The sequence below is a fragment of the Fringilla coelebs genome (genome assembly GCF_963513975.1).
Source record: "Fringilla coelebs genome assembly, chromosome: 18".
NCBI lineage: Eukaryota > Metazoa > Chordata > Aves > Passeriformes > Fringillidae > Fringilla > Fringilla coelebs.
In genome coordinates, this window is record NC_140044.1 from 13558025 (window position 1) to 13581343 (window position 23319).

General features: G+C 53.0%; 1 protein-coding gene across 1 annotated transcript; it reads right to left on the reverse strand.

Moving 5' to 3' along the window:
* Positions 1 to 3465: 3465 nt before the first annotated feature.
* Positions 3466 to 21092, reverse strand: MAP1LC3A (microtubule associated protein 1 light chain 3 alpha). Its single transcript, XM_084217777.1, has 4 exons — positions 20963 to 21092; positions 11235 to 11290; positions 5169 to 5275; positions 3466 to 4672 (listed from the first exon to the last, which is right to left on the reverse strand). Exons 1-4 carry the CDS (start codon positions 21000 to 21002, stop codon positions 4510 to 4512), a joined length of 366 nt encoding a protein of 121 aa, XP_084073903.1. The 5' UTR covers positions 21003 to 21092; the 3' UTR covers positions 3466 to 4509.
* Between the last annotated feature and the right edge of the window lie 2227 nt (positions 21093 to 23319).

Here is a 23319-nt window from a genome sequence, read left to right on the forward strand (position 1 = left end):
CCCGGGTGCTGACCTACAATCACGGAGACAGAGGTGCTGAACTTGTAGCAGGGCACACTTCTCCTTTGAGATCTCCTACAGCCATGGAGACAGGGTGTTGGTCTGACACAACCACCATTGTGAGAAATGACTGCTCACTTTAAAAATTTTAAAGGGTTTATTAAACCTTAACAAGAAATACAACGAAAGGACTGGATAAGGGAGCCCTGCCCCGTGGCTGCCTACCACGTGGCTCATTAACAAACAGCTGCTCTACATTTTACACCTTTGGTGTTGCATCAGGTAAGCCAAGCCCCTCCCGAAGTCTTTGGTTAACTCTTCATTTCTGCCCATTGGTGGAGACTGTGGCAGCTTGCCTTACCCATCCTGGAGACCAGGGGGCTCAGGTGGCCCTGGCAGCAGCATTGTGTGGGTGGTTGTCAGGAGGGGACCACACTGGCCAGCATCAGTCACAGCCTGTGTTAGCAGTCACCAGGTGACACGTTACAGTGTCCTGGCTCTGGTTGCTGGTGGGTGCAGTGTAGCTGTAGGCACACAGTTTGTGGTAATTGGGAATGGGACTGCAGTCAAGCTTCATCCCTAATGGGCTGCAGCTGTGCAGGACAGGTGGACAGTACTGAAGGTAATGAGACATGGAGTGCCAAGGTGCACTGACCAACCACAAAAGGGTACAGAGGGCACACAGGTGCAATGCATGTAAGATGAAGGGTATAAAAGCTTGTACTGAGGAACAAAAAAGGGCTGATGCTTGAAGCCTTCTTTGTTGTCACTTGTACCCCCTACAGTGACATGTAACATAATGCCTTTGGGTGACTTTATGATGCTGAATTGTATCCCCATTTGTCTGTATAGCCCAGAAATAGGTTTTGAACCTTTAAAGCTAGATCTGAGAGTGAAGAGGGGAGAAGGAGAAGCAGTGGAATGTCTGAGGCAGTTGTATTCAAAAACATATAGATAAGAGCTTCAGCTTTTCTTCTCTCAAACTGTGTTGTCTGTTGCACAGACAGGAGAGAGCTCTCCTTTGCTTCTTAGTTGATTTTCTTAGCTGTTTTAGTTATTTAGTTTATTTATTTTTGTTATGTTTTGTTAACTGAGGCAGAGAAGTTCCCCAGACTGTGGCTTTTCTTTTTCTTGGAACTGATTGTCCCTGCTCTGGACTGAAAACCCAGAAAAACACCTGGAGCTCACATCTGTGGCCCATCAGGGCCCAGAACGTGGCATTTTCCAGCACAGGAGGGACTGATAGGAGACTGAGTGAGCCAAGCTACACCCTGTGAAAAGGACTTTCTGAGTTTACCATCTCTTCAGAACAGGAAGAGGCTTTATTAATATTATTCATTTCTTATTGTGAATACTTTGCTTAGTAAATAAACAGTTTTTTCCAGTTTCTCCAAGGAAATCTTTTCCTGAACCAGTAGGGGGAGGGGCTGCTTGAATCTGCTTTCTAGAGGGACCTCTTTGGAAGTTTCCTCCCAAATTTACCCTAAACCAGGACACATGCAGAGGCTTGGCTGAGGTAACTGAGTGATGCTGTGAGGCACAGCCCCAGTGCAGTGCAGCTTCACCCCAGGGTCTTGCACAGCATCACTGTGGGTGGCCTCAGGATGAACAGAGCAGCATCAGGATGTGCAGCTCTGTGCTGAGACAGATGGGGGCTGAAGGTGCCCTCTGAAACTGTCACACTCATCCTCAGGTCTTTATCTTCTCCTCTGTCATGAGAGGAACGATCAGCATTGCATTTGGATCTTTCCTTGCTAGTGCTCTGCCCTACCTGTCCTTGTCCCAGGCTCTCCTGCGTTCCACCATTCCCAGAGGAACCTCGGCTTCCTCCTGCCCGGGTGGTTCCATCGTGTGGTGTCAGTCATACAGCTGTGCCACAACAGCTGCACAGCTCAGCTCGGGCTCGCTCCATCAGCTCTGGTCAGGCCTTGGAGCCAGTCTGGCACGTGGATCATCACTGGTCAGGCAATGCCCAGAGGCATTAGCCCACAGAAAGCCCAGGCAGTTGGTTGTGTCAAAGCACAGAGCACCTCCTGAGGGTTGCACATGAAAGGACAGCAGGGCAGGGGGGACATGGAAAGGGCTGACTTTCATCTCCCACATGGAGAGAAGGGGATGAGACAGCAGCATCCCCCTTCAGAGACCTTTGAGAACCTGCAGGTATGAGAAGCCACGCTGTGCAGGTCCCAGCTGAATGGATAAACACAGCTGTGTAAGGATGAGCAGGGCTGCTGGGTGCCCTGGGAGAGACTCCAGGTGTTACTCACCTTTATTTCCAACTCACTGGGACCTAGGGCAGAGTGGAAGAACAGAGAACAGCAAAGAACTGTCTGGAAAACAGTAAGAGGAGAGATCCTGGAAGTGGTCAAACCTCAAAGACAATATCACATGGGAAGCAGCCCGGTGCAGCCGAGTGAAGGACTTGGGGATGCTGGTGCATGAGAAGGTGGACACGTCCTGGCCATGTGTGCTGGCAGCCAGAGTTCCCTCCGTGTCTGGGCTGATCCCCAGTGTGGGCAGCAGGAGTGGGGGGGGGATTCTGCCCCTTTGCCCCACTCAGGGGAGACCCACCTGCAGAGCAGCCTCCAGCCCTGGGCCCAGCACAGGACAGATGTGGGGCTGTTGGAGCACATCTGCATCTCCACGGGCTGACCTGGGGCTGCTGGTGTACAGCCCCATCAGCTGCAGCACCCATCCTGCAGGGAGGTGCATGGAGAGGACCCTCCCTCAGGGACTGGAGTTTAAATATCAGGAGGCTGCTGCAAGGGGCAACATCCACAGCTGCTCCAGCTGTCAGGGCAGCTGTTCTCACCTACACTGCTGGGAGCTGTGCTCCAGCTGGCCTCCAACATCTTCCTGCAGTGCTCTGCTGGATCTGTCCCTCACACCAGCTCCCTTCCTGGACACAGGATTCCCTGCAGGTGTAGGGCAAGGACAGCACAGAGAGCTGCAACTCAGGCAAAGGCATAAGTTTTTTCAGTGCCCAAACCCTTTTCTGCTGGGCAGTGCAAAGGAAGTAGAGTGAGCTGAGGAGCAGGGAGACACTGACCAGCCAAAGAACCATCAGCTCCTGCCTTTGACTGGAGAAAAGTCTGGTGGAGGGCTCCAGATAAGCCACAATTTCCTGCACTGCTCAAAGCTTCCCTTAGAAACAAACTTTACAAATGCCTTCACCTCAAGTTTTTGTTCCCAGATGAGGAAGTTTAATCAAAGGACGAGAGACTTTACACAGGTAGGGCAAGGACAACCATGTTTCCTGACACTATTCAGAGCTCTGTTCTCTCAACCAATCTTCCCCCTTTGTCCCAGCCCCTCAGTCCCAGCCCGCTGCTCTTCCACAGCTTGGATTAACCAGCTCAGTAGCCTGGGCAGGTACACACACACCAGTGAACATGGGGAACACACATCACATTTGATATACCAGAGACATTAACACAGACAAATGAGATGGGAACAGAACATTCCTACAAGACACAACTTGAATTTATGTTTATTTTATATATATATTTATATATATATATATATATATATATACCTTTGTATAGATTAAACTGGGGGGGATTTTATCATATACATTTTTGTGGTATAATACATGAGAAACAGGGACAGGAACATAGCAAATATAAATCAGTACATTCCTTCAGTGAACTCCTTGACACAGTGAGACTGAAAAATTGCATGCAATGGGGAGACAGAGAGAAGGGAAACCAATTTTATTAGAAAAAAAAAAAAGAAACAAGATCATCTAGGTACAACTGTCAACAGAAGAGCAGCACTATAGATGGCAAACCTGTATAAATTAAAAGAAAATTCCACTCTGACATCTACTATGCTTTAAAGTGCAATGAAGCCTGATTTATTTACCTACAGAATACAGGAAAGTTTCCCCCTCTCCCCATTCCAATCTATCCCTAAAAAAAAACCCAAACAACCAAACAAACCCAAACAAACAAACCAATAAAATAAATCTAAAGGATGTACATTATCCACAGTCCTACAGAGACGCCTACATCTACTCAGTAGCACCAAGAATCTGATATGGGTGTAATTAAAATCAATTAAAACTGGGGAGCAATGGTAACATCTCTTAGCTGCTTCTGCAGACCTCCTGCCCTTTGTGAGTGCTGGGGCAGAGGTGGCTCTCCCTGTGCTGGGTGAGGTGGCCCAGCAGGTCTGGCAGCAGCAGAGCACACACAGCACAGCGAGAGCAGCGCGGGGACAGGGGGACAGGGGGACAGGGGGACAGGGGCCGGGCCCCAGCGGGGTCTGCACGGCTGGCTGGGGGTGTCACACACCTGGGGGAGCGGGGCTGACCTACACAGAGGGGAGGGGTTGTGCGAGTCCAACACCGCCACGAGCCTCTTTGGTGACAGTGACGGGGAGGGAGGGAGGGAGGGAGGGGGCTCAGCACGGCCCCTCTCCTGTGAGCCTCTGGCTGGGTTGTCCTCCGAGGCCGGGGGCCTCTGTGCCACAGTTCATCTGTCTCCACATGCCAACCCACAGCAGCCCTCAGAAGCCAAAGGTCTCCTGGGAAGCGTAGACCATGTAGAGGAAGCCGTCCTCGTCCTTCTCCTGCTCGTAGATCTCCGAGATGGGGGTGGACACGCTGACCATGCTGTGCTGGTTCACCAGCAGGAAGAACGCCTGGGTGGGGTTCAGCTGCAGGCGGCGCCTGTGGGGGCAAGGGCGGCAGGGGCAGGGTCAGGGGGTGCCCCGAGAGCCAGCAGCTCCTCCCCAGCAGTGCCATCCCCTTGGGGCCAGGCCTGCACAGGACATGGTGTCCATGAGTCCAGCTGAGCTGCCCGAGGCTCCAAGGCCTCCTGAGCCCGGATTCTGCAAAGGCCCCTTTCTCCAAGGGCTGCTGGCAAGGGCAAAGCAGAGGGAGCTCTTCCCTCTGAGCTGAAGAATAAAAAGAGGGGATGGGACCCCATCATTGCTCATGAGTGTCCCCTTGAGGGAGAGACCCCAGGCCTGCACAAGGTGCTCAGAACCTGCCCTCCCCTGCCCCCACAACAGTCTGTACCACACCCAGGGATGCTGTGGCTGCCACGTCCCCATCCCTGCCCCCAGCAGCTGCCTCTGCCTCCCCCTCACCCCAGCACCCTGCAGTCAGTGGCCTGTGGGTGAGGACAGGCTCTCAACATGCCAGCTGAGGCCACCCCACTCACCGGATTATTTTGACCAATTCACTCATGTTGACATGGTCTGGGACAAGGAACTTGGTCTTATCCAGCACTGGCAGCTGTTTCTCCCCTTTGTAGCGTTCAATGATGACCTGGGGGGAAAGTCAAGGGCAGGATTAGTCATGTTCATAGTGCCCCACACGCTGGTCCCAAGGTCAGATACAAATCCCACTAGCATGGGTAGAAAAGCTGAGGTACAGCATCACTTTGCTTCGCCCTCACAGGAAACACAACAAAAAAAGGACGTGAGCAGTAAGCACCAGGCTGGCTGCAGGTGGCTCTTCATCCATCACCTGTGCCTGAGCCAGGCATGAACACTGTCCAGAACAATGACCTGAAGCACCAAGTGCTCTGGCTGGCTGAGAAACAGTGGGCACCACTGGACTGATATAGATTCTTGTCCTCTGGCAATGCAGGACATCAGAAGAGGAGTGAAATATTTTAACATCACTTTCTGACTGACAGAACCCACAGGTTCTGCTGGCTTGAGCTACAGACAGCTCATGATGCACTTTCCTTCCTGCTGCCGTTCAGCATCCCTCTGCCTGCTCAGGAACAGCTGTGGATATTCTCAAGCAAGCAGTTTTCACAAGACCCAGTGAAGCCACTCAGGCATTCCTTCAGAGAGGGGGCAATTGGGTTTCCAGTCCCACTCCTCATGTTAACAGTCAGACACTGACTGAAAAGGATCAGAAACCAGCTGTGCACTGAGCTTCCCAGGCACTCCTGCACCGTGTCACCACAGGGACAGCCCAGCCCGTCCTCCTCTGCCAGACATCTTGCTTGGAAAAGTTCTAACCATCCCTACACTCTGAAATGGTTGAATGATGGATTCTGATCCTTTTTCCTGCTATTATAGTTAATGATTTTCTTCTGTGAAGTTGTTTGCTGACAGCTACAATTGCTGTTCTAAAGCAGCCTGGAAAGGTACCTTTGTATTCTGAGAAACAAAGTGGCAGGAAGTTAAAATAGGGAATGTACTTTTAAGAAAAATGAAAATAAGTGAAGAATATACAGCTTGGTATCTTGCCATTGCAGTGATGCTCTCTCACATCTCTCCAGTAACCTGTTGCTTTCCCCACAGAGAGACTCTTGGATACTCATCAGCCCATTATCCTCTCCCACCTGAGACTGAACATTATTTTTCACTATAAGTCAAGGAATTGCCATAATTTTTTTTCCCAGGTCCTTTCCAAAAATACTGGAGAACTGCAAATGGCTTTTGGCAGCAGAGGGACGGAGCAGCGTGCAGAGAGGAGGATCCCCAGGAGATGGCTCTGTGGAGCCACAAGGACCAGGGAACCTCTGGGAACACGGATTTCCCTTCCCTTGGATCCCTGGTGGACACCTCAGCAGCAGCAGCAGGAGTGGAACTGTGCAGCCTCCCCCAGAGGTGGATCAGACACCCCGGCTGGAACAGTGCGGGGTCCCCAGGAGCTGGGAAGGGCTGAGGAGCCCCCCAGGCACTTCCCAGAGGAGGGGCTGAGGCACCTTGCTGGGAGCTCTGCAGAGCCCAGCCTGGACAAATCCCACCCAAGGGCAGCCCAGCACCTGGGCCAGCAGCATGGGAGCACCAGGTACCCTCTCTGGCAAAGGAGGATCTGATTAAAGAACCACTTTCTGCAACAGACTAAATCATGCACTGGGACATCCCCCACCAACCCTGCACCCCTCCAAGGAGGGCACAGGGAGGATGAGATGAGCAGAACCATCCTACTGCATCTAACTTGAATCTTACAAGGACAGGTGAGTATTCTGGCTGTGGGGAGAGGAGCACTTCCAACAGCCACATACAAGGATGCTGCTGGGAAACACACGGGCAGCAGTGGCCCTGTGGGAACCCAGGAAATTCCTCTGGCTGCCCTGGAGGACTCAAGCCCCTGCCCAGGGGGCTCAGAGACCTTGGCACAGAGCCCAAGACCGCTGTGCCTTTGATTTAGCCCTTGGGAAAAACAATTACCAACCTTACATGGAGAATTACAGGCCATAAAAGTTTAAGTAGAATAATAATTAGTTTGTCATGGGGTGAAAAATAGATCTTTGAGGTTTTTAGAATGGGGTTTCAGGGGGCAAGATGGAGGAATCTGGGTGTGTCCAGCCTTTCTCCTTCTTCTTCTTGGCCTCCATCTTCTGCTATGAAGGTGACATTTTTGGATTGGTTTAGAGTAGAAGCTCACTGTCTAACATAGGTGATGGGTATTGGAAAGTTATTGTAAATATTGTACACAGACTTTTTAGTACAAAAAGATAACACTGCCCCAGGGGCAGGCAGAGGCAGAGTGCCTCTGTCTGTCCTGCTGGATGGACCTCATCAGGGCAGGAGAATGAATCCTATAGATAAGAAACAATAAAGAACATTGAGACTGAGAACTGAAGAGCTCTGACTCCTTCGACCACCAGGCTGGGAAAAGAGACTTTGTGACACATCTCAGGGTCACTGTGAGCAGCCAAAGCCCCGAGATGGCCCCTCAGCTTTTTGGTTTGCACAGAGAAGCAGGCACACAGCAGCTGTTTGTGCATCCACCTGTACCTGCAGAGAGGGCCCTGCACACCTGGGTGATGCCTCAGCTCTCACAAGAGCAGCACCAGAGGCTGGTGTCTCTCATGACCAGCCAGAGCCATCCCAAGAGGAACCACCTTTAGATTAATCCAAGAATGGGATGCAATGGCTGTCCTGGCTCCTGGAGCAGCAGCTGCCTCGTGCCCTGAGCAGACACAGAGCCTCTCATGCAGAACAGCTCCCAGAGTTTCTGTTCCCAGAACATGAGCTGCTATTTGGGTAACCCAGCTATGAGAACAGGTGGCCAATGGACAAAACGTTCCTGTCTAGCTCTGGAGGGAAAAGCATGATCAAATGCTAAAGTTACATCCCTGTGGCCCCAGGGTGGTGTCCACAGCCACCTCCCATCCCATATCCTCTTCCAAGCTGCTGCCTTCAGCCAGGGGCTCCTCAGCATGGGACTCCACCACAGACCTCTGCAGAAATCATCAGTGGGCACAGGTGGGGAGGGGAAACACTCAGGGCAGAGCCTGAAGTCCTGGTCCTGCTGCAAAGGGGGCTTGGACAGTGTTTATGAATACAGCCATTGTTCTGGGGCCAGTCTGGAGAGATGGAAAGGGAGCCTGGTAGGGAATATGGCCAGATGTGGTCAACAGAGGCAAGGTCCACCCAGGAGTGAGCTGGGAATGTATTCCCAGCAGGCACAGAGGCTCAAATGTGTGTGTGTAACACCTCCCTGGCATCCATGGCCAGGCACAGACTGACACAGACACACACAGGCCTCACACAGACTGCACCAGCCTCACCCTGGCCCCTCTGGCAGAGCAGGCTGCAGGTGCTTTAGTGGCAGCAGATGCAGCAGCCCTCGGTCACACAGGTGCTCTGGTGTTGATCCATCCAGAGTCACGTCAGTGCTGGACACTGGATCTGCAACTCCCCAGAAAAGTGCTCCCAGGAGCCCAGAGGAGGTTGTCCCTTCCTCTGAGTCCGTAATTTGGGTTTCCATCCACCCCTGTGCCAGGGCAGGGCATTATGTGGGATCTCCCACCTGCCACCTGCTCCTCTGTGGGTGCCCAGCTGAACCCAACAGAGCCTCCCTGCCCTCACCCCTCTGCAGCCCCTGACTCACCAGCCTGCCTGAACCCAGCCCTGCAGGGCTTTGGGAAGTGGTTTGCTCCCATTGCTGCCCAGCAATTTCAGACTCTCTGAGGGTTCAATCCTCTCCAGAAGGGTCCCTGGGGTGAGAGCAGGCAGGGACAGTGTGGGGGGCACAGGCTCCCTGTGCTCTAACAGGACAGAAGATGATTCTGAGAACACGTACTGAGGCTGTGGAAGGGGGTCCCAGTGAAAAGGCTGAAGCTCTCTGCTTGCTCTGACTGCCCAAGGAGGAGCTGCCCTGCCAGGAGCAGCTGGAGATTTCCTCCCAGCAGAGCTGAGTGTGAGCAGCCCCTGCTGCCAACACAACCATCTCACCTTCCCACAGGTGTGCCCTGGTCAGCACCCTCTGCCAGAGCAGGCAGCTCTGGGACAGCACGAGGTGGACAGGGGACCTGGCTCCTGCCTCTGGATGTGACTTCCCGTGAAACAGAAGCCAAGAACTCGTGTCAGTTCCTTCCTCAGCTTTCCCTGCAGCTTCACTCCTGGAAACAGGAGAGACAAGCTCCTCCCTGGGCACACAGCCAGGCCATGCCCTCTGCAAATCCTCCTGGCCCCCTCTCAAAGCAGAAGGGACTGAAAGCAGAAGGCCAAGGACTCTGGCTGGAACTGGAGCTGCAGGAGGGCAGCAGGTGCTGCACAGCTTTGCTGTGGTTTCTGCCAGCAGTCAGGGTGTGACCTTGGGTCTCCCTCACTCCCCTGGGCTGGGGGCTCAAACCCCTCTGCTGATTCCAAGTGCCTCTCCAGGGAAACCAATCACTTGGAAAACACAGCTCCTGTCTTTCACAGATGAGCCTGCAGTGCTTGGAGCCATGGCAGTGCCCACACCACCTCCTGCTCGAGGCTCTGATCACTGCCCAGCACCGAAACCTGCCCTGGCAGAGAAGAGACAGCCCCAGGCTGGTGTTGGGGTCTAATGGGGACCAGGCCTTCAGAGACAGCAGTGACACAAACGTGGCTGCACCCCACGAGCCTTCATGACCCTTCTCACCACCTGATTCTTGTGGTGGTGACCCCAACACAAAGAGCACTCCAGCCACGGGAGCTCTCCCACCATGTCCCAGTAATGCCATAAAACTCTGCCTGTGGATGCACAGCTCTGGCCCCTTCTGTCCATTCCCCAAGCAACACACATTTGTATGCAGGCACCTGATACAGGCACATGTGTGCATTTTATGTACAACTTATTTATAGCCTGGCCTTACTGCCAGAGCCTGAGTGCACTGCAATGAGCTCTGCCACAGCTCTGGAGAAATGCAGAGCCAGTCTGATGCCATTAAAACCCCGTTAAAAGCAGAGGCCAATCCAGGTGTTGGCAACCTGGAGTACTGGTAGCCAAGGTGCTGTGAGGGACAGGCCCTGCTCTGCTGAGCTGGAAACATGTGAACATCACATGAACACCATGGGGGGGTGGGAAAAGAGCAAAGAATGCTTCTGGCTGGAAAACACTGTGCTAAAAACATAACAAGAGTGAGGCAGAAGTGGACTAAGAAGGGCCAAGAGCAGTTTGAGACATTCAGTCCTGAAGGCCAAATGCTGATAGTTTACAATTTTAAGACAAGGCTGATGTTCATCCAACACTGAGAGGGAGCTGAATGAGGAATCCTATCTTTTTGGTCAGAGATGCTGTGATATAGCAAACAGTAAGCTGAGCAAGCCCCAGGTACATAATTTAATTGAATCATGGAATGGTTTGGGTTGGAAGGGACCTTAAAGGTGAGCAGGGACATCTGCCACAGGACCAGGCTGCTCCAAGCCCTGTCCAACCTGGTGCTGGACACTTCTAGGAACAGGATGTTCCTCTAAGTTCTCCATCTTCTCAGGAAGAGAAGCAAATGCTCAGGCAGGAACTCAAAAGCCCACTCACAGCCAAAGAGCAACTCAGCATATCAGGTGTGACATGGGCAGGAAGAGCTGCAGGTTCATGGTGTCTCACCTGTGCCTGCCAACCACAGGTGCTGGACAGCACAGAATGGGTATGAATGATCCTAAAAGAGACTCTGTGCTTTCAGTGCAGCAAAGATCAGCCCACACACCCTTCTCTGGGCAGAGAAATCCTTACCAGGTTATCCAAGACAAATTAGGTAGCCACTACAACCAAAACAAAAGGCATTTCAGAGTTTTCTCCTACTGCACTCGCCTGGAAATAGATTTGAGATGAAATCAGCCCCCTGCCTCCAGGGCAGCACGGAGCTTTAGAGCCAGACCGTCCTTTGCACTGCAGAGGACACATCTGCTGTTGAGCAGCTGGCACACACAAGGCACTGGAGGCTCATGGGGACCATCCTGCGCTGATTCCAGGCAGCAAAGTTTTGCAAGCTCCACGGAGGCCCCCCAGGAGCACAGAGGGGTCCTGAGAACAAAGCCTGACCCAAGAGTGAGAACAATTCACTCACCGGGATCTTGTTTGGATGCTGCTCTCGGATCTGCTGCACTTCCTTACAACGATCCGCTGCAGGGAGAGAAGAAATCCAGTTAGGAACACCTGGGTGTGCCAGGGCAGGCAGAACTGAGGGACCCACCCTGCAAGCCACAGGCTGACCCAGAGAGAGAGACATTTCCCAAGGAATGCACATTCTGCTCCCCAGCCTTTTCTGAGCCAGATGTCAGCTCAGAGAGCAGCCCCCCTTCATGGGCTCCTACTGCCCCAAACACCCCAGGCTGGCACAGCCACTCTGCCTGGCAAAACTGGGCAGCACACCTGGGAATCAGGAGAGTGACAGCACACCACAAAGCTAACAAAATTAACTGAAATCCACCCTGAGCACATGCAGCTCCTGGCAGCGGGAGCAGGGCAGCAGCACAGCTTTGGGGGCTGCGCTCTGCAAGCTCAGGCTCCTCGTGTCTCCTGCATGCTTCCCCCAGGGAGACAATTCTCCGTTTTAGCCATTTCCTCCTGCCTGTTTCTCACTTCCAAGCACTCTCTGGCACAGTGCCTGGCTCCACAAGAGCTGCACCTCGCCAAGGAGGACTCCTTCCCTAGCACACATCTGTGGAGCAGCTACAACAGCTCTCGGCCTGACAGAAAGTATTTCTGGGTCTGGAGGAAGGAAGAAAACCTTAAGCAAGGAGATGACTCACATACAGAAAGACTTCTGCTGCAGTTGTTCTCACACTTTCTATTTCTATTCCATTTTCCTCCAGAGTTTATTGACACACACAAAAGGCAGCACACAAAGCTTGTGCACTCTTCCAGTTTGCAGGAGAATTCCCATACCCCTCACTGCTTTACCAAGGTGCTCTCCTCTTTCCACAACTCAGAGCAGCAGAAAGCAGAGGAAGAAGCAGTACCAGAGCCAGGACATTCTCTCTGTCCCTGCTCTTCCTGGGACACCAGACCTGCCCTCCTCCTGAACTGCCACTACTCTGGAAGTGCTTCACAGCCCACATCTGAAATGCCCAGAAGCTCAGCCAGGGGTGAAGGTCAGTGACTAAGCACTGCCTAGAAAAGAGATTGGGTATTGCAGGAGCTCTCCAGGATCAGCCTGGCACACCCAGCTCCCCCCACCAGTTCACACAGCCCCAGCTCCCCATGGCCCACTGGGAGAATGGAGGGCAGGGTAAGTCCATGTGTCTGAGTGTTTTCTCCTCAGAAACACTGATAATTTCTCCTCTGAGCACTCAATAAAACTTTATTGCTTATATGTTGGATTTGGCTAGATATGACTTTGGGAAGAAACTGGAGTTTCTTTAAAAGCAACAGGACTACAAAATCACCAGATCATAGAAAGTTTTGAGCACCATTTCTGCTTCCTCGAGAGGAAAATATCACCCTGCTAGGAACTGTTAGATCTTTTATTCTGTAGGACTCCACAGGCAAGCAACACACAGCAAGATTATTTGGATTTCATGAAAAATTCAGGCATATTTGTTTTGGGGTTTATGACTGAAGATGCAGCTTCTCATGTTTCCTTTTCATCCAATCCAGTGCTCCAGGGATCCAGAGTCATCCTTGTGATAGAGACAATTTCCCCTGAGGTACCGATCAGCCAGGAGTCACACAGACATCAGCAGCACATGTGACAGTGGCACAGAGACACCTCCTGGCCCTGCTGAAGGACACGGTGCCAGCAGCCCCCAGCTGGAGCTGCCCCCTCCCACAGAGCCCCATTCCCACATGTTCAGGAATGCATCCAAAAGCCTGGAGATCCAGAGATCCAGAGCTCAGCTGAACCACACTGATCACCATGGAAATTCCAGCAGCTTGGCTGCAGCCAGCTCAGACTTCTGGGGGTTAACAGAGCCTGCAGAGCTGTGTCCTCAGTCTGGCCAGTCATCCTGGCTTCAGTGTCACCCTAGCCTGCTTCTCTCCCAAACACCCTGTGCTGCCCTGCAAGGCCACAGGACTGTTTGCACAGAAGCCCCAACAACTCAGGTAACTGTGAGAAGGGTCAGAGAAGGAATCTGCTGAAGGCATGCCACCATGGCTAGGAAATGAAGGTGATCTTGGAGCACCCACCTAGCCCAGGCTGCGTGTGCCAAAGGGCAGCCACATGCCAGACATCCCTCCCTGCTCCCTGGCAGCGTCACCAGCGACAGCACACGATGACAGAAGGCATCAGCACCTCCATCCACACAGTGGGAACAGAGGTGCCCCCTGCCCATGACACTGGAAAAGATGCCCCTCAGAGAGGCAGAGGGTCCATCATCGCTCCAGCTGCACATCAGTGCCTCAGGACCCCAGCCCTGGGACCACAGTCCTCTGTCCCCATGGGGAGCAGACGGGGTGCCCTGGGCAGAGGGTGCCTGCTGCAGAAAGATCCTTCCAGGTCTTGCTGACTCCGTGCTCAGGAGGAATAAGGGCACAAGACACCAGTGACAGAGCTCTCAGCTCCCCTGTGCCACCCTTTAAAACCTGCCAGATGCTCAGGACCGGCTCCCTTTGGCCAGCAGCTCCAGGGCATTCACAGCCTTCCTGAGCTCAGGGGAGCCTGTGGCAGGAACTGATCTGCAGGTGACACAGGGGAATGGCAGCAGGGGCTGCTGGATCCCTGCAGCAGCTCCATGGATTGCAGCTACAACCACCTCAAGCACTGCACTCCTTCCTCTGGAATCGCTCACTTCAGGAACTCCATTCGGGAAGGCAGCTGGGAGCAATCCCACCTAAGGTGCTCAGGTTCCTGAAACTACAGGCAGAAGTTTCCAGGACACCTGAAGCGCTGCTAAAGAGCACACTGTCCCATCCTAGCCTGGGAGAGCCAAGCAAGCAGGCTTGGCAATCAGGAAAAGCTGCATCAACCCCGGGGTGATTCCTGTGCACACAGGAGTTGAGGCACAGAGATAGTGATGGTCACCCACACCCTGCTCAGCCTGGGGTGGGAGCCAGGGGTTGAGCCTGTGACTCATGAAAGCATCAACATCACACAGCAGGAGCAGCTATAAATACCAGCCTTAATTCAGTGTCTATACAGTGTACTCTAAGTCACAGGAATACAGAGAAAATGGTTAAAGGGCATTTCAGAGAAACCTGGCTGGAGGTGCCAGCCCAGCACCAGAGCCCCCACGGTGCTGAGGACAGGCAGGATCCCCCAGCCCAGCCCCTGCAGTGTTTGCACACTCACATTCACACACAACAGGCCTGATCTTACAAGCTTTGCTCTCCCCCTGCAGCTCTCCCAAGCTGTGCTGAAGTGAGACTGTCCCCATCCCTGCAGCACCTGGCACAGCTAATCCTTAGCCAATGTGCAGGGCAAACCAGAGCTGTTTGCACAGCCCTGTCCCCACCCATGTTCTCCAGCAGAACACCAGCCCTGAGTGCAGCACCAGAGGGGCTGGGGGGCTCCTGCTGCTGTCAGGAGCTGAGCAAAGAGCTCCCCTGCACGAGAGGGAACAGCCCCATCCCTGCTCCAGCTGTGGCACCACATCTCTGCCGTGAGGGAAGCCAGACTTCTCCCCAGGCCAGGATGGCAGATCTCAAGAAGGCAGCAAGATAAAAACCACACAATTTTATTGGTTATTCCCAGGGAAACTTCTCTGCTAGGGCCTACTGAAAGATAGGAGTATTTTTGTAGCATTGCATATGCCGGGAAATTGCCTATTTCTCCTCCAACTGCTGTTTCAACTGTTAAGTACCAACAGCAAAGCTTGCAAATTGCCCAAAACACCAGAATCTTGGCTGTTTTCTTGACTGAGGTCCTTCCCAAGCTGTGCTCCAAAAGATGCGAGCACACGGTGTATCCCATGGCAATGCAGGATGAGATCATTATGGCACAACAGTGGAAAATTTTAAGGCACACTTTGCAAACATGAACCTTTTTTATCAGCTGTGCCCAGGAGCCCTGGCCACGGGAGCCAGGTCCCTGCTGTGCTGGGCACTGTGCAGGCACGGGATGAAAGGACAGTCCTGGATGCAAAGGAGCCTCAGCAGACAAAAGATACAGATGGTGGGACGGAAGGAAAACACATGGCAAGTCCTCCAACAGTGCTGTTGCATAAGGGGCACCAATTTCCAGGAGATTCCAGACAGGCAGTGCTCAGGCAGCAGTGCCAAGGCAGCAGAGGGATGACAGGGAGAGGCCCTGCTGCCTGTGCCCAGCAGGAATGCTGTCAGGAAAACACCAGGAAGAGCAAATCCCACCTGGAAACATCATCAGTGTGCTCCCAGATCACCAGCTCCTGAGCTGGGCAAGGGCTGTGTGTGGAGAGCAGAGACCAGAAATGCAGCCAGGAGCCTCTCCCAGTGTCCCACAGCTCTGGAGTGGACAGACATCCCTGGCACCTCCAGCAGGCTGCTGGCCCTGGGGCTTCTCCCTGCCATCCCCACAACACCCTGCCAGCCAGCCTGGAGAGGGACCTGCCTAAGATCTGAAGCAGATGCAAAAATGAACATGTTTCTTCAAGAAGCTGCTGTGGCCAGTCCCACAGCAGGGTAGAGTGCTGCTAGAGCATGGACTTCTCTACAAGAGATTTCCTGCCAGGAGAGAAGGAATTGGAGGGTTTGAAATCAGGATGTGTGTGGGATGAGCTGGCAGGTGCTGGAGACACAGGCCAGTTATGCAGGTCATTCCAGATGACTATTTCTGTAATATCACACCACCCTAAGGCCAGACACCTCTAACCACCAGGAAACACCCAAATTTGTGAGTGTGTCATGGCTCACCCAGCACCTGACCTGAGCTGTCCTTGCCCAGTGCTCCTTCTCAGGCCAGTGGTGCTGTGGGAGGAGTAAGAGGAGACTCCCACATCCAGGAGGGAAGGGTGCTTGTCCCAGGCTACAGAGGACAGCAGCACTGCAGAGACCTGACCATGCTTCTGACTGTCAGGTTTATTTTATTTGTCTGTCTGCAAAGCTGAGTGCTCCAGACAGAAGAAATGACTCAGGACCAAACCTACACTGCCCTGAACCTAAAAGCTTTGAACTTATAAAAACAGATCTCTGCATCACGGTGCAGCCTGAAGCTCCACCATCCCTGGAAGTTGTTACCAGCACAAACATGGAGCAGTGGATGCTCTGTCTTCATCACTCTCCTTCCCATCACTACAGCTGCAGTACCAGATGTGCAGTGTCTGGGAGGATTTTGGAATGCCAGGTTCTTGGGGCTCTGTCACTGCAGAAGAATTTCAGCAGCCTTATTCATTTGCAAAAATTCCCAATCTTCCTGGCTCCAGAACACACCCTGAAAATGGCTTTTAAAACAAAGAGGAAACACCTTCATTTTTCTTAGCAGTTTAAAAGTGTAACAGTACGATTTTGAGCCTGGCTCCAGGAATGAGCATTTGCATCTGGCAAATCATGATAAGGGCTCAGCTCGTGATCAAGCAGAGCCACACCACAACTGTGCACTCTAAATACATGTCAAGACATTTGTGCTCTGGTTGTACAGCACCACTGGAGTGACAGGACAAGGCAGAATGGCACTAAACTGCCAGAGGGCAGGGTTAGATGGGATACTGGGAAGGAATCCTTCCCTGTGAGGGTGGGCAGGCCCTGGCACAGGGTGCCCAGAGCAGCTGTGGCTGCCCCTGGATCCCTGGCAGTGCCCAAGGCCAGGCTGGACAGGGCTGGAGCAGCCTGGGACAGTGGGAGGTGTCCCTGCCATGGCAGGAGTGGAATGGGATGGGCTTTAAGGCCCCTTCCAAACAAAACCATCCTGGGATTCTGTGACCCACCCCTGCCATGGGGTGTGTAGGATGAGCACTGGACCTCCAATCATCCAAACAGCTTAAAACTCACTGCACCCTCTGAGCATGAGGGGGAAATGGGCAGCACCTTCTTTGTCATGTCAGGATGGCAAACAGAGCATTTACATCACAGTTTCAGATAAGGAACTGGTTTTTTGCTCAACATTTAATCACAGTTTCACTATCCTTGGAAAAGGAACAGCAAGTTCCCTCTGTACCCTTGGGAGGCTGCTGTGCCAGGGTTTCCCTCTGCCTGCTGCATGACCTTCCACCTGGACAACCTTCCCATCCATCCCCATCCATCTCCAAGACAGCAGGAACACTCTCAGATTTCTCAGAGCTACTCAAGACACCTCAAACTGCTCAAAGAAAGGCCTGGCACTGCTGGCAGCACTGTATTCTGCTGCAGCCCACTGTGCACCTGCAGGCACCAGGAGCCTTTGCCCAGCACAGTTCACTGCACAAACAGGCCTGGACGTGCACAGATCCTTTGGGGACACGTGCCAGAGTCTTGAATTCATTCCTGCATTTTCTCTCACATTCCTGCATTTTCTCTCACAGCCTTAAACACCCTTCTGAGGACAAAAGGCAGCAAACAACAGCAAGACAGAGCTGGTAGTGTTTACACACTGCCAGTCAGCCACAGCATGTCCCCGAGGGAGCGGGTGACACACTGTGAGACCTCCCAGGTGACTCTCCTGGCTGTGACCCCCGCTGGGACTGACCACAGAAGGAACACCAAAGCCAAGGCACATGACTTATCCATGGCTCATGGCTACTCAATGACAGAGGTGGCAAGGGCCTACCACCCTGACAGCCTCTGGATTCACCAGTCTCCACCCTTCTGGCTCAAAGGAAGATCTAAAGTTTTTATAGTGGAAAAAAAAAAAAAGTAATGAACAAAACACACAGGTTTTATTATTCCTGGCTGCCAGTCAGGACCTTGTGTTATATAAAAGAATAATAAATTAAAAAATCAAAATTTGTGGTCTACATGTCAGTCTGGCTTTTGTTCTGGAAGCCTGTTCAGTTCTTCAATAATTACCCCCACATCCAGTCAAGTCACAGAATGTCCTCAGTAATTAATCCAAGACACAGGCAGCTAAGCAGCAGCTTGGAGCAGCATCCTCCTCTCAAGGAATCCCAAAGCTCTCAAAGCACAACAGCCAGAGCACAGACAGCCAAGGACCAGCCAAGGGCCAGCGAGGGCTCACGGACCAACCTCACATCAATATCCAGATGTTCTTCCAAGCCACCAACGAGCAGAACTGCTGTGATAAGCCCAGGATGGTGTGTGAGGCAGACAATTCAGGCACTGCTGGTCTCTCAGTGGGTACAGACGCAGCTGGCTCGCACTGGGTGAGTCCCCAGGACCGTTCCCCGGAGCCAAGAGGGGATTTGCTCCACACCCACCCCTGCCTTTCCTCTGAAGAGGAGCGGCTTCCCACAGCCAAGGGCAGATCTCCCAGAGGATGGAACCTGGGATGGGAACACTCTGTCCACAGAGGCTGAGGTCAAACCTCTGTGTTTGTCCCCAAGCCAGGGGCTCCAGCTGAGCCAGCAGACACAGGGAGGTGTGTTCCTGCCTCTGCTCCTGCCGCACACGGGGCCGAGGCGCTCTGGGTCACCCGGCCAGCCCAGGATCCGGGCCCGTGTCCATCACCAGCTGGGTCTGTGCTGCACTGAAGGCACAGCTGGCAGCTGCTGCCAGCCCAGTGCAAACCCTGCTCAGGAGCAGCGGGACACTGCTCCCAAGGACTCGTGCTCCTTTCGGGAAGTGCAGCGGTGTCGTCAGGCCGCTGCGCGCTCTCACTGCTGCCGGGACAGCCTGTTCCTCTGACACAGACCACAGCTTTCTTCTGGGAATTGTTTTGGACTCCTGCAACAGATCTGAACACGCCTCAGCCTCTGGGTTCAGCACATGGATGCAGAGGGTGCTGCCCCATTTTAGCTCTGCACCCACAGCAAGGATGCTCTGCTGCCCAGGGCCGGGGACAGAGCTCACCTGCCGGCAGGGACAGCAGCCGAGGTGACGGCAGGAGCCGCTGCTCCCTGCCCTCCACACGCCTCGGGTCACACCCCTGCTGCTCCCCAGCCAGGCCCCTTCTCAAGTCCTCATCAGTGATGAAGAGAAATCAGGAAATTTTACTCAGGAGAGACCCAAGACCAAGCAAATGAACATACAAAAGGAATTCACAGAAAAATTCCAAAAATACGAGAAGGGGGAACAGAGGTGTTGAGGAAAGCAGAATCTTCACTGAGGAGCAGCAGCCCAAGACCTAAGGCAGCCACTTGCCATGAAACTGGAGCCTGGGTGCCTTTTGTAAACAGCCATAGCCCTGACTCTGCCTTTTCACTGCTTTTTTGGAACCGTTCCATTTCTGTAAAGTTTTGAAGCCTTAAAAATTAAGCCATTCTGAGGGCACAGAATCGCTGGAGATGTTTTCCACCAGCCCTCTCCAACTGCACTGTAAACAATCGCTTCCTGCTCCTGTTGTGTAATGATTCAAAGACAAAAACAAGCCGTATTTACTTTCTCCAACAGAGTAATTCCAGCCCTGACCCAAAGCAACTGCGGGGGCTGCCAGGCCTCCTCCTCCTCCTCCTGGCTCAGCTCTGCAGCCCAGTCAGCTGAGAGAGCAAAAGGGCAGAGGAAAGTACAGAGAAACAAGGAGCACTTGCAGTTGCCGGCACCAAACTCCCTCACCCCCTCTGTCCCTCCTGGGCTATTTTAATCCTGCTTTCTTTCAACTGCTCTGAGCCTCAGATTTTGTTTTCCTTCTGGCTCAAAGAAAGTCTGAGCAATCCACAAAGACAAACCAGTCTCTTCTTAACCATAAGAAGCTGATTCTCACCAGTTTAACAGTAGGTAGTTACTAAGGGGCTGATTTAGGACTTTGCTGGTTTTAAGACATAGCTCAGGAGAGCACAGCAGGGTCCCAGCAAGGATCCCAAGCTCCCAGGCTTCGGCTGGTTCTTGTTTGTGCGTGTTCCCTTGGCTCGATGTGTGGCAGGGGAGGGCTGGGTAAGCATTCAAGGCCAGAAGGGTTGTGCCAATAAAATACCAAATATTTACAGTTTCCAAGAGAGCAGCAAGGGGCTGGATCAGCAGTTTTCAGCAGACAAAAGCTCCAATTTTAAAACTCATGTAGGAAACGCCCTCACCTGCGTTTGGATAGTGTGTGGCAAAATATGAGGTTCTTTTATGGCATGAAAACACTGATTTCAGCATTATACAGCGAGTAAAGCTCAAATGCTACCCCTTCCCCAGGAATTTAACCTGCCAGAAACCCACACCCCTGCGCCAGCTTGCAAAGGTCAAGGGAAACAGCAGTCGGTGTTTCCTCGGATTCCGCTGTCGGGTCTGGAGATAAAAATCTGGGATTTTCTACAGTCACCTCCTCACCTTTTGAGCGTCCCCAGCACGCTCCTCTGACAAAGGGGTGGGGAGGACGTGAGCACTGACTCCGCTGTGTCTCCACAACCATCACAGCGGGCGTGGAACAACAACCGCCCCAAGCCGAGAGACGGGGAGCGCGGGAGGCGATTTTTGGGGAGGTCTTTGTGTTCTGACAGGCAAAAGGGACACCCGGCCACCACCCTCGTCCCGGCCATTGCACGGCGCCTTGCGGCCGCCACCGCGCCCCAGTGACCCCGGTCCGGCGGCACCGCGGGGATGGCCCGGGGCCCCGGCAGCGCTCGGGCCGGGCGCGGTGCGGTGCGGCCCCCCCGGAGCGGAGCGGAGCGGAGCGGGGCCGGCCGGGATGACATCACCGCGGCGGCTGCGGCACCGCCGCCCCCGGCCCGGGCCCCGCCGCTCCCGCGGCCGCGCCGGCGGGGACCCGCGGCGGCCGAGCCCTGGCCCGGGCGGAGCCGCCCCGCAGGGCAGCACGGCGGGGGCGGCGCAGGGCAGATCCCCACGTCCGTCCGTCCGTCCGTCCGTCCGTCCGTCCGTCCGTCCGTCCCTCCCTCTCTCCCTCCCGCGCGGCCGGTCCCGGCTCACCGAAGGTGCGGCGCTGTTTGAAGGGCCGGTCCGAGGGCATCGCGGCGGGACCGGGACGGCACCGGGACCGGGCGGCTCCGTCTGCGCTGGGGCTGCGGCGGAGCGGCGGTGACGTCACCGGGCACCGCCCATAGGGGGCGGAGCTTGGCGCGCCCGGGGCCCCGCCCAGCCCCGCGACCCCGGGGCTCGCCCCCGCCGGGCCCCGCAGTGACCGGGGGACACGGACAGCACGGAGCCACCCCCGGGGCTGGGCCCTACAGCCCAGCCCGTGCCACTCCTGCCATGGGCAGGGACACCTTCCACTATCCCAGGGTGCTCCAAGACCCGTCCCACCCGGCCGTGGACACTTCCAAGCCTCGCCACCCTCACAGGGAAGAATTCCTTCCCAACATCCAAAATCTCAGCTCTTTCAGTCTAAAACCATTCCGTCTTGTCCTATTACTATCTGCCCCTCTCTTTTTTATAAGCCCCAACATGGGAGAGAGCAGCTGGTGACACGAGGAGGGCTGTAGGAACCCCGTGGCAGAGCATCCCCATTCCCCGATGGGACATAATGGTTCATTCAGAGGTGACCCCAAACACGAGCATTTTTTCCAGTTCTGATGGAGCAGAGTACCTGAGGGCCTTGCTTAAGGCAGCAGAAGGAAGTACACCTGGGCTGGGATTTCCAGAGGTGCTCAAAGGACAGAGGTGTCCGTGACTCTGGCCTGCAGTGGCATCTTCTGCACATCTTGGCTCAAACATCTCCCAAGTGTCACTGCCAGCTTTGGGCAGCAAATGTGGCTGTTGTGAGCAGGGTGGAGGAGAAGAAAGGATTTTGTGGGGATGAAGCCACAACAGCTCAGACCACAGATTCCAGCCAACAAACCTGGACACAAACTACTCTCTCACAGATACTCCAATTTGCAATTCCCACATCTACCCCAATCATCTCCCCACTAACGAGCCCCTTGTTCTCCCTGCTGCATTCACAGCCATGGCTATGCTGAATATATTAAAGCCTGCAGCATGACTACAAATAGGGCAGCTATTTCTGGAGCTGGTAAATGAATCAAAAACAACTGCAAACAGAGCATCAGTATTACACCAGGTCTAATATCCCTGCTCACTGCACGCCACAACAGGAGCTGTGTCGTGTGGAGCAGTGTCTCCTTGGTACAGTGAATTGGCACAAAACAGGAGTGAACACAAAATGTTAAAGGATTAAGTACAACCTTGGTAAAAATAATACATGGAAGATGCAGTTTTGAAAGAACTGCTCTGATTATTGTGTCACCAATTTAAACAAATATATGTTTAATGAGAATTGAAAAAATTCTTGTTTCCTTGTTGAGTTTACCCAAGAAAGAAAACACTTTCATGGCCAATACAATGGATTTTCCTTGACCAAGCAGTAGTTAAACAAGCACATACTGGTAAGGAAGTAGAAACTCTTCAGATTCGCTTTCATAATTAAGATATAAGTAGAGATATTAATCTCTGATATAGGTCCTGTTAATCAGAGAATACTGAAGGGAAAGCTGGAATGTTGAATCAGACATAGCAAGTGATGACCCTTACAGACTTCATCCTCAGCAAAGGGACTCGTTACTGTTGCTATAAAGTGTGAACCTTTTCAATGAGAGAAATGTGAAAGTCTTTCCAATTTACTGATGTGGCCCCTGGTTTTATCCATGCAGACCTCATTGCAGGACTGGGGCCATAATTCCACGGAATATTATTCAGACACCTGGGAAGGGAGAAAAAACTCCATTTCATAGGAGCTCTGGAGCTTCTCAGCATGTTAGTGTTCTTCCAGAAATGGGATATGGATCAAATAAGTTTGATTTAATTTATACACTTCTTCCTTCAGCCCTCAGCTTCCTGACCAATTCTGCACACATAAATGCCTCTCTTGCCTGGTCTCAGTGATGTCACTGGCAAAACTCCTCATTTAAGGAGCTGCATTTCAGATCCAAGCCCCCCTCTCCCCCGATCAGTTAAAGTTTTAAGGCACCAGTGTGTAGCCATGATATTTAATGAAAAATCCTTTCCTTAGGATTTTTCCTCCTGAGAAGCTGAGGCCTCAGGAACAAAATATAACCAATGATTATCTGCTGTTGTGGAATGCAACAGGTGGATCTGGGATTGGTCTCATGGGGTTGTTTCTAATTAATGGCCAATCACAGTCCAGCTGTCCAGACTGTCTCAGTCAGTCTGAGCCTTTGTTATTCATTCCTTTTCTATTCTTAGCCAGCCTTCTGATGGAATCCTTCCTTCTATTCTTTCAGTATAGTTTAATATAATATATATCATAAAATAATAAATCAGCCTTCTGAACATGGAGTCGAGATTCTCGTCTCTTCCCTTGTCCTGGG

Coding starts and splice junctions, on each gene's coding strand:
- MAP1LC3A (XM_084217777.1), bottom strand. CDS start 21,002: ATGCCCTCGGACCGGCCCTTCAAACAGCGCCGCACCTTCG. Junction 11,291..20,962: donor CAAACAGCGCCGCACCTTCG/GTGAGCCGGGAC, acceptor CTCTCCCTGCAG/CGGATCGTTGTAAGGAAGTG. Junction 4,673..5,168: donor GAATTGGTCAAAATAATCCG/GTGAGTGGGGTG, acceptor TTGCCCCCACAG/GCGCCGCCTGCAGCTGAACC.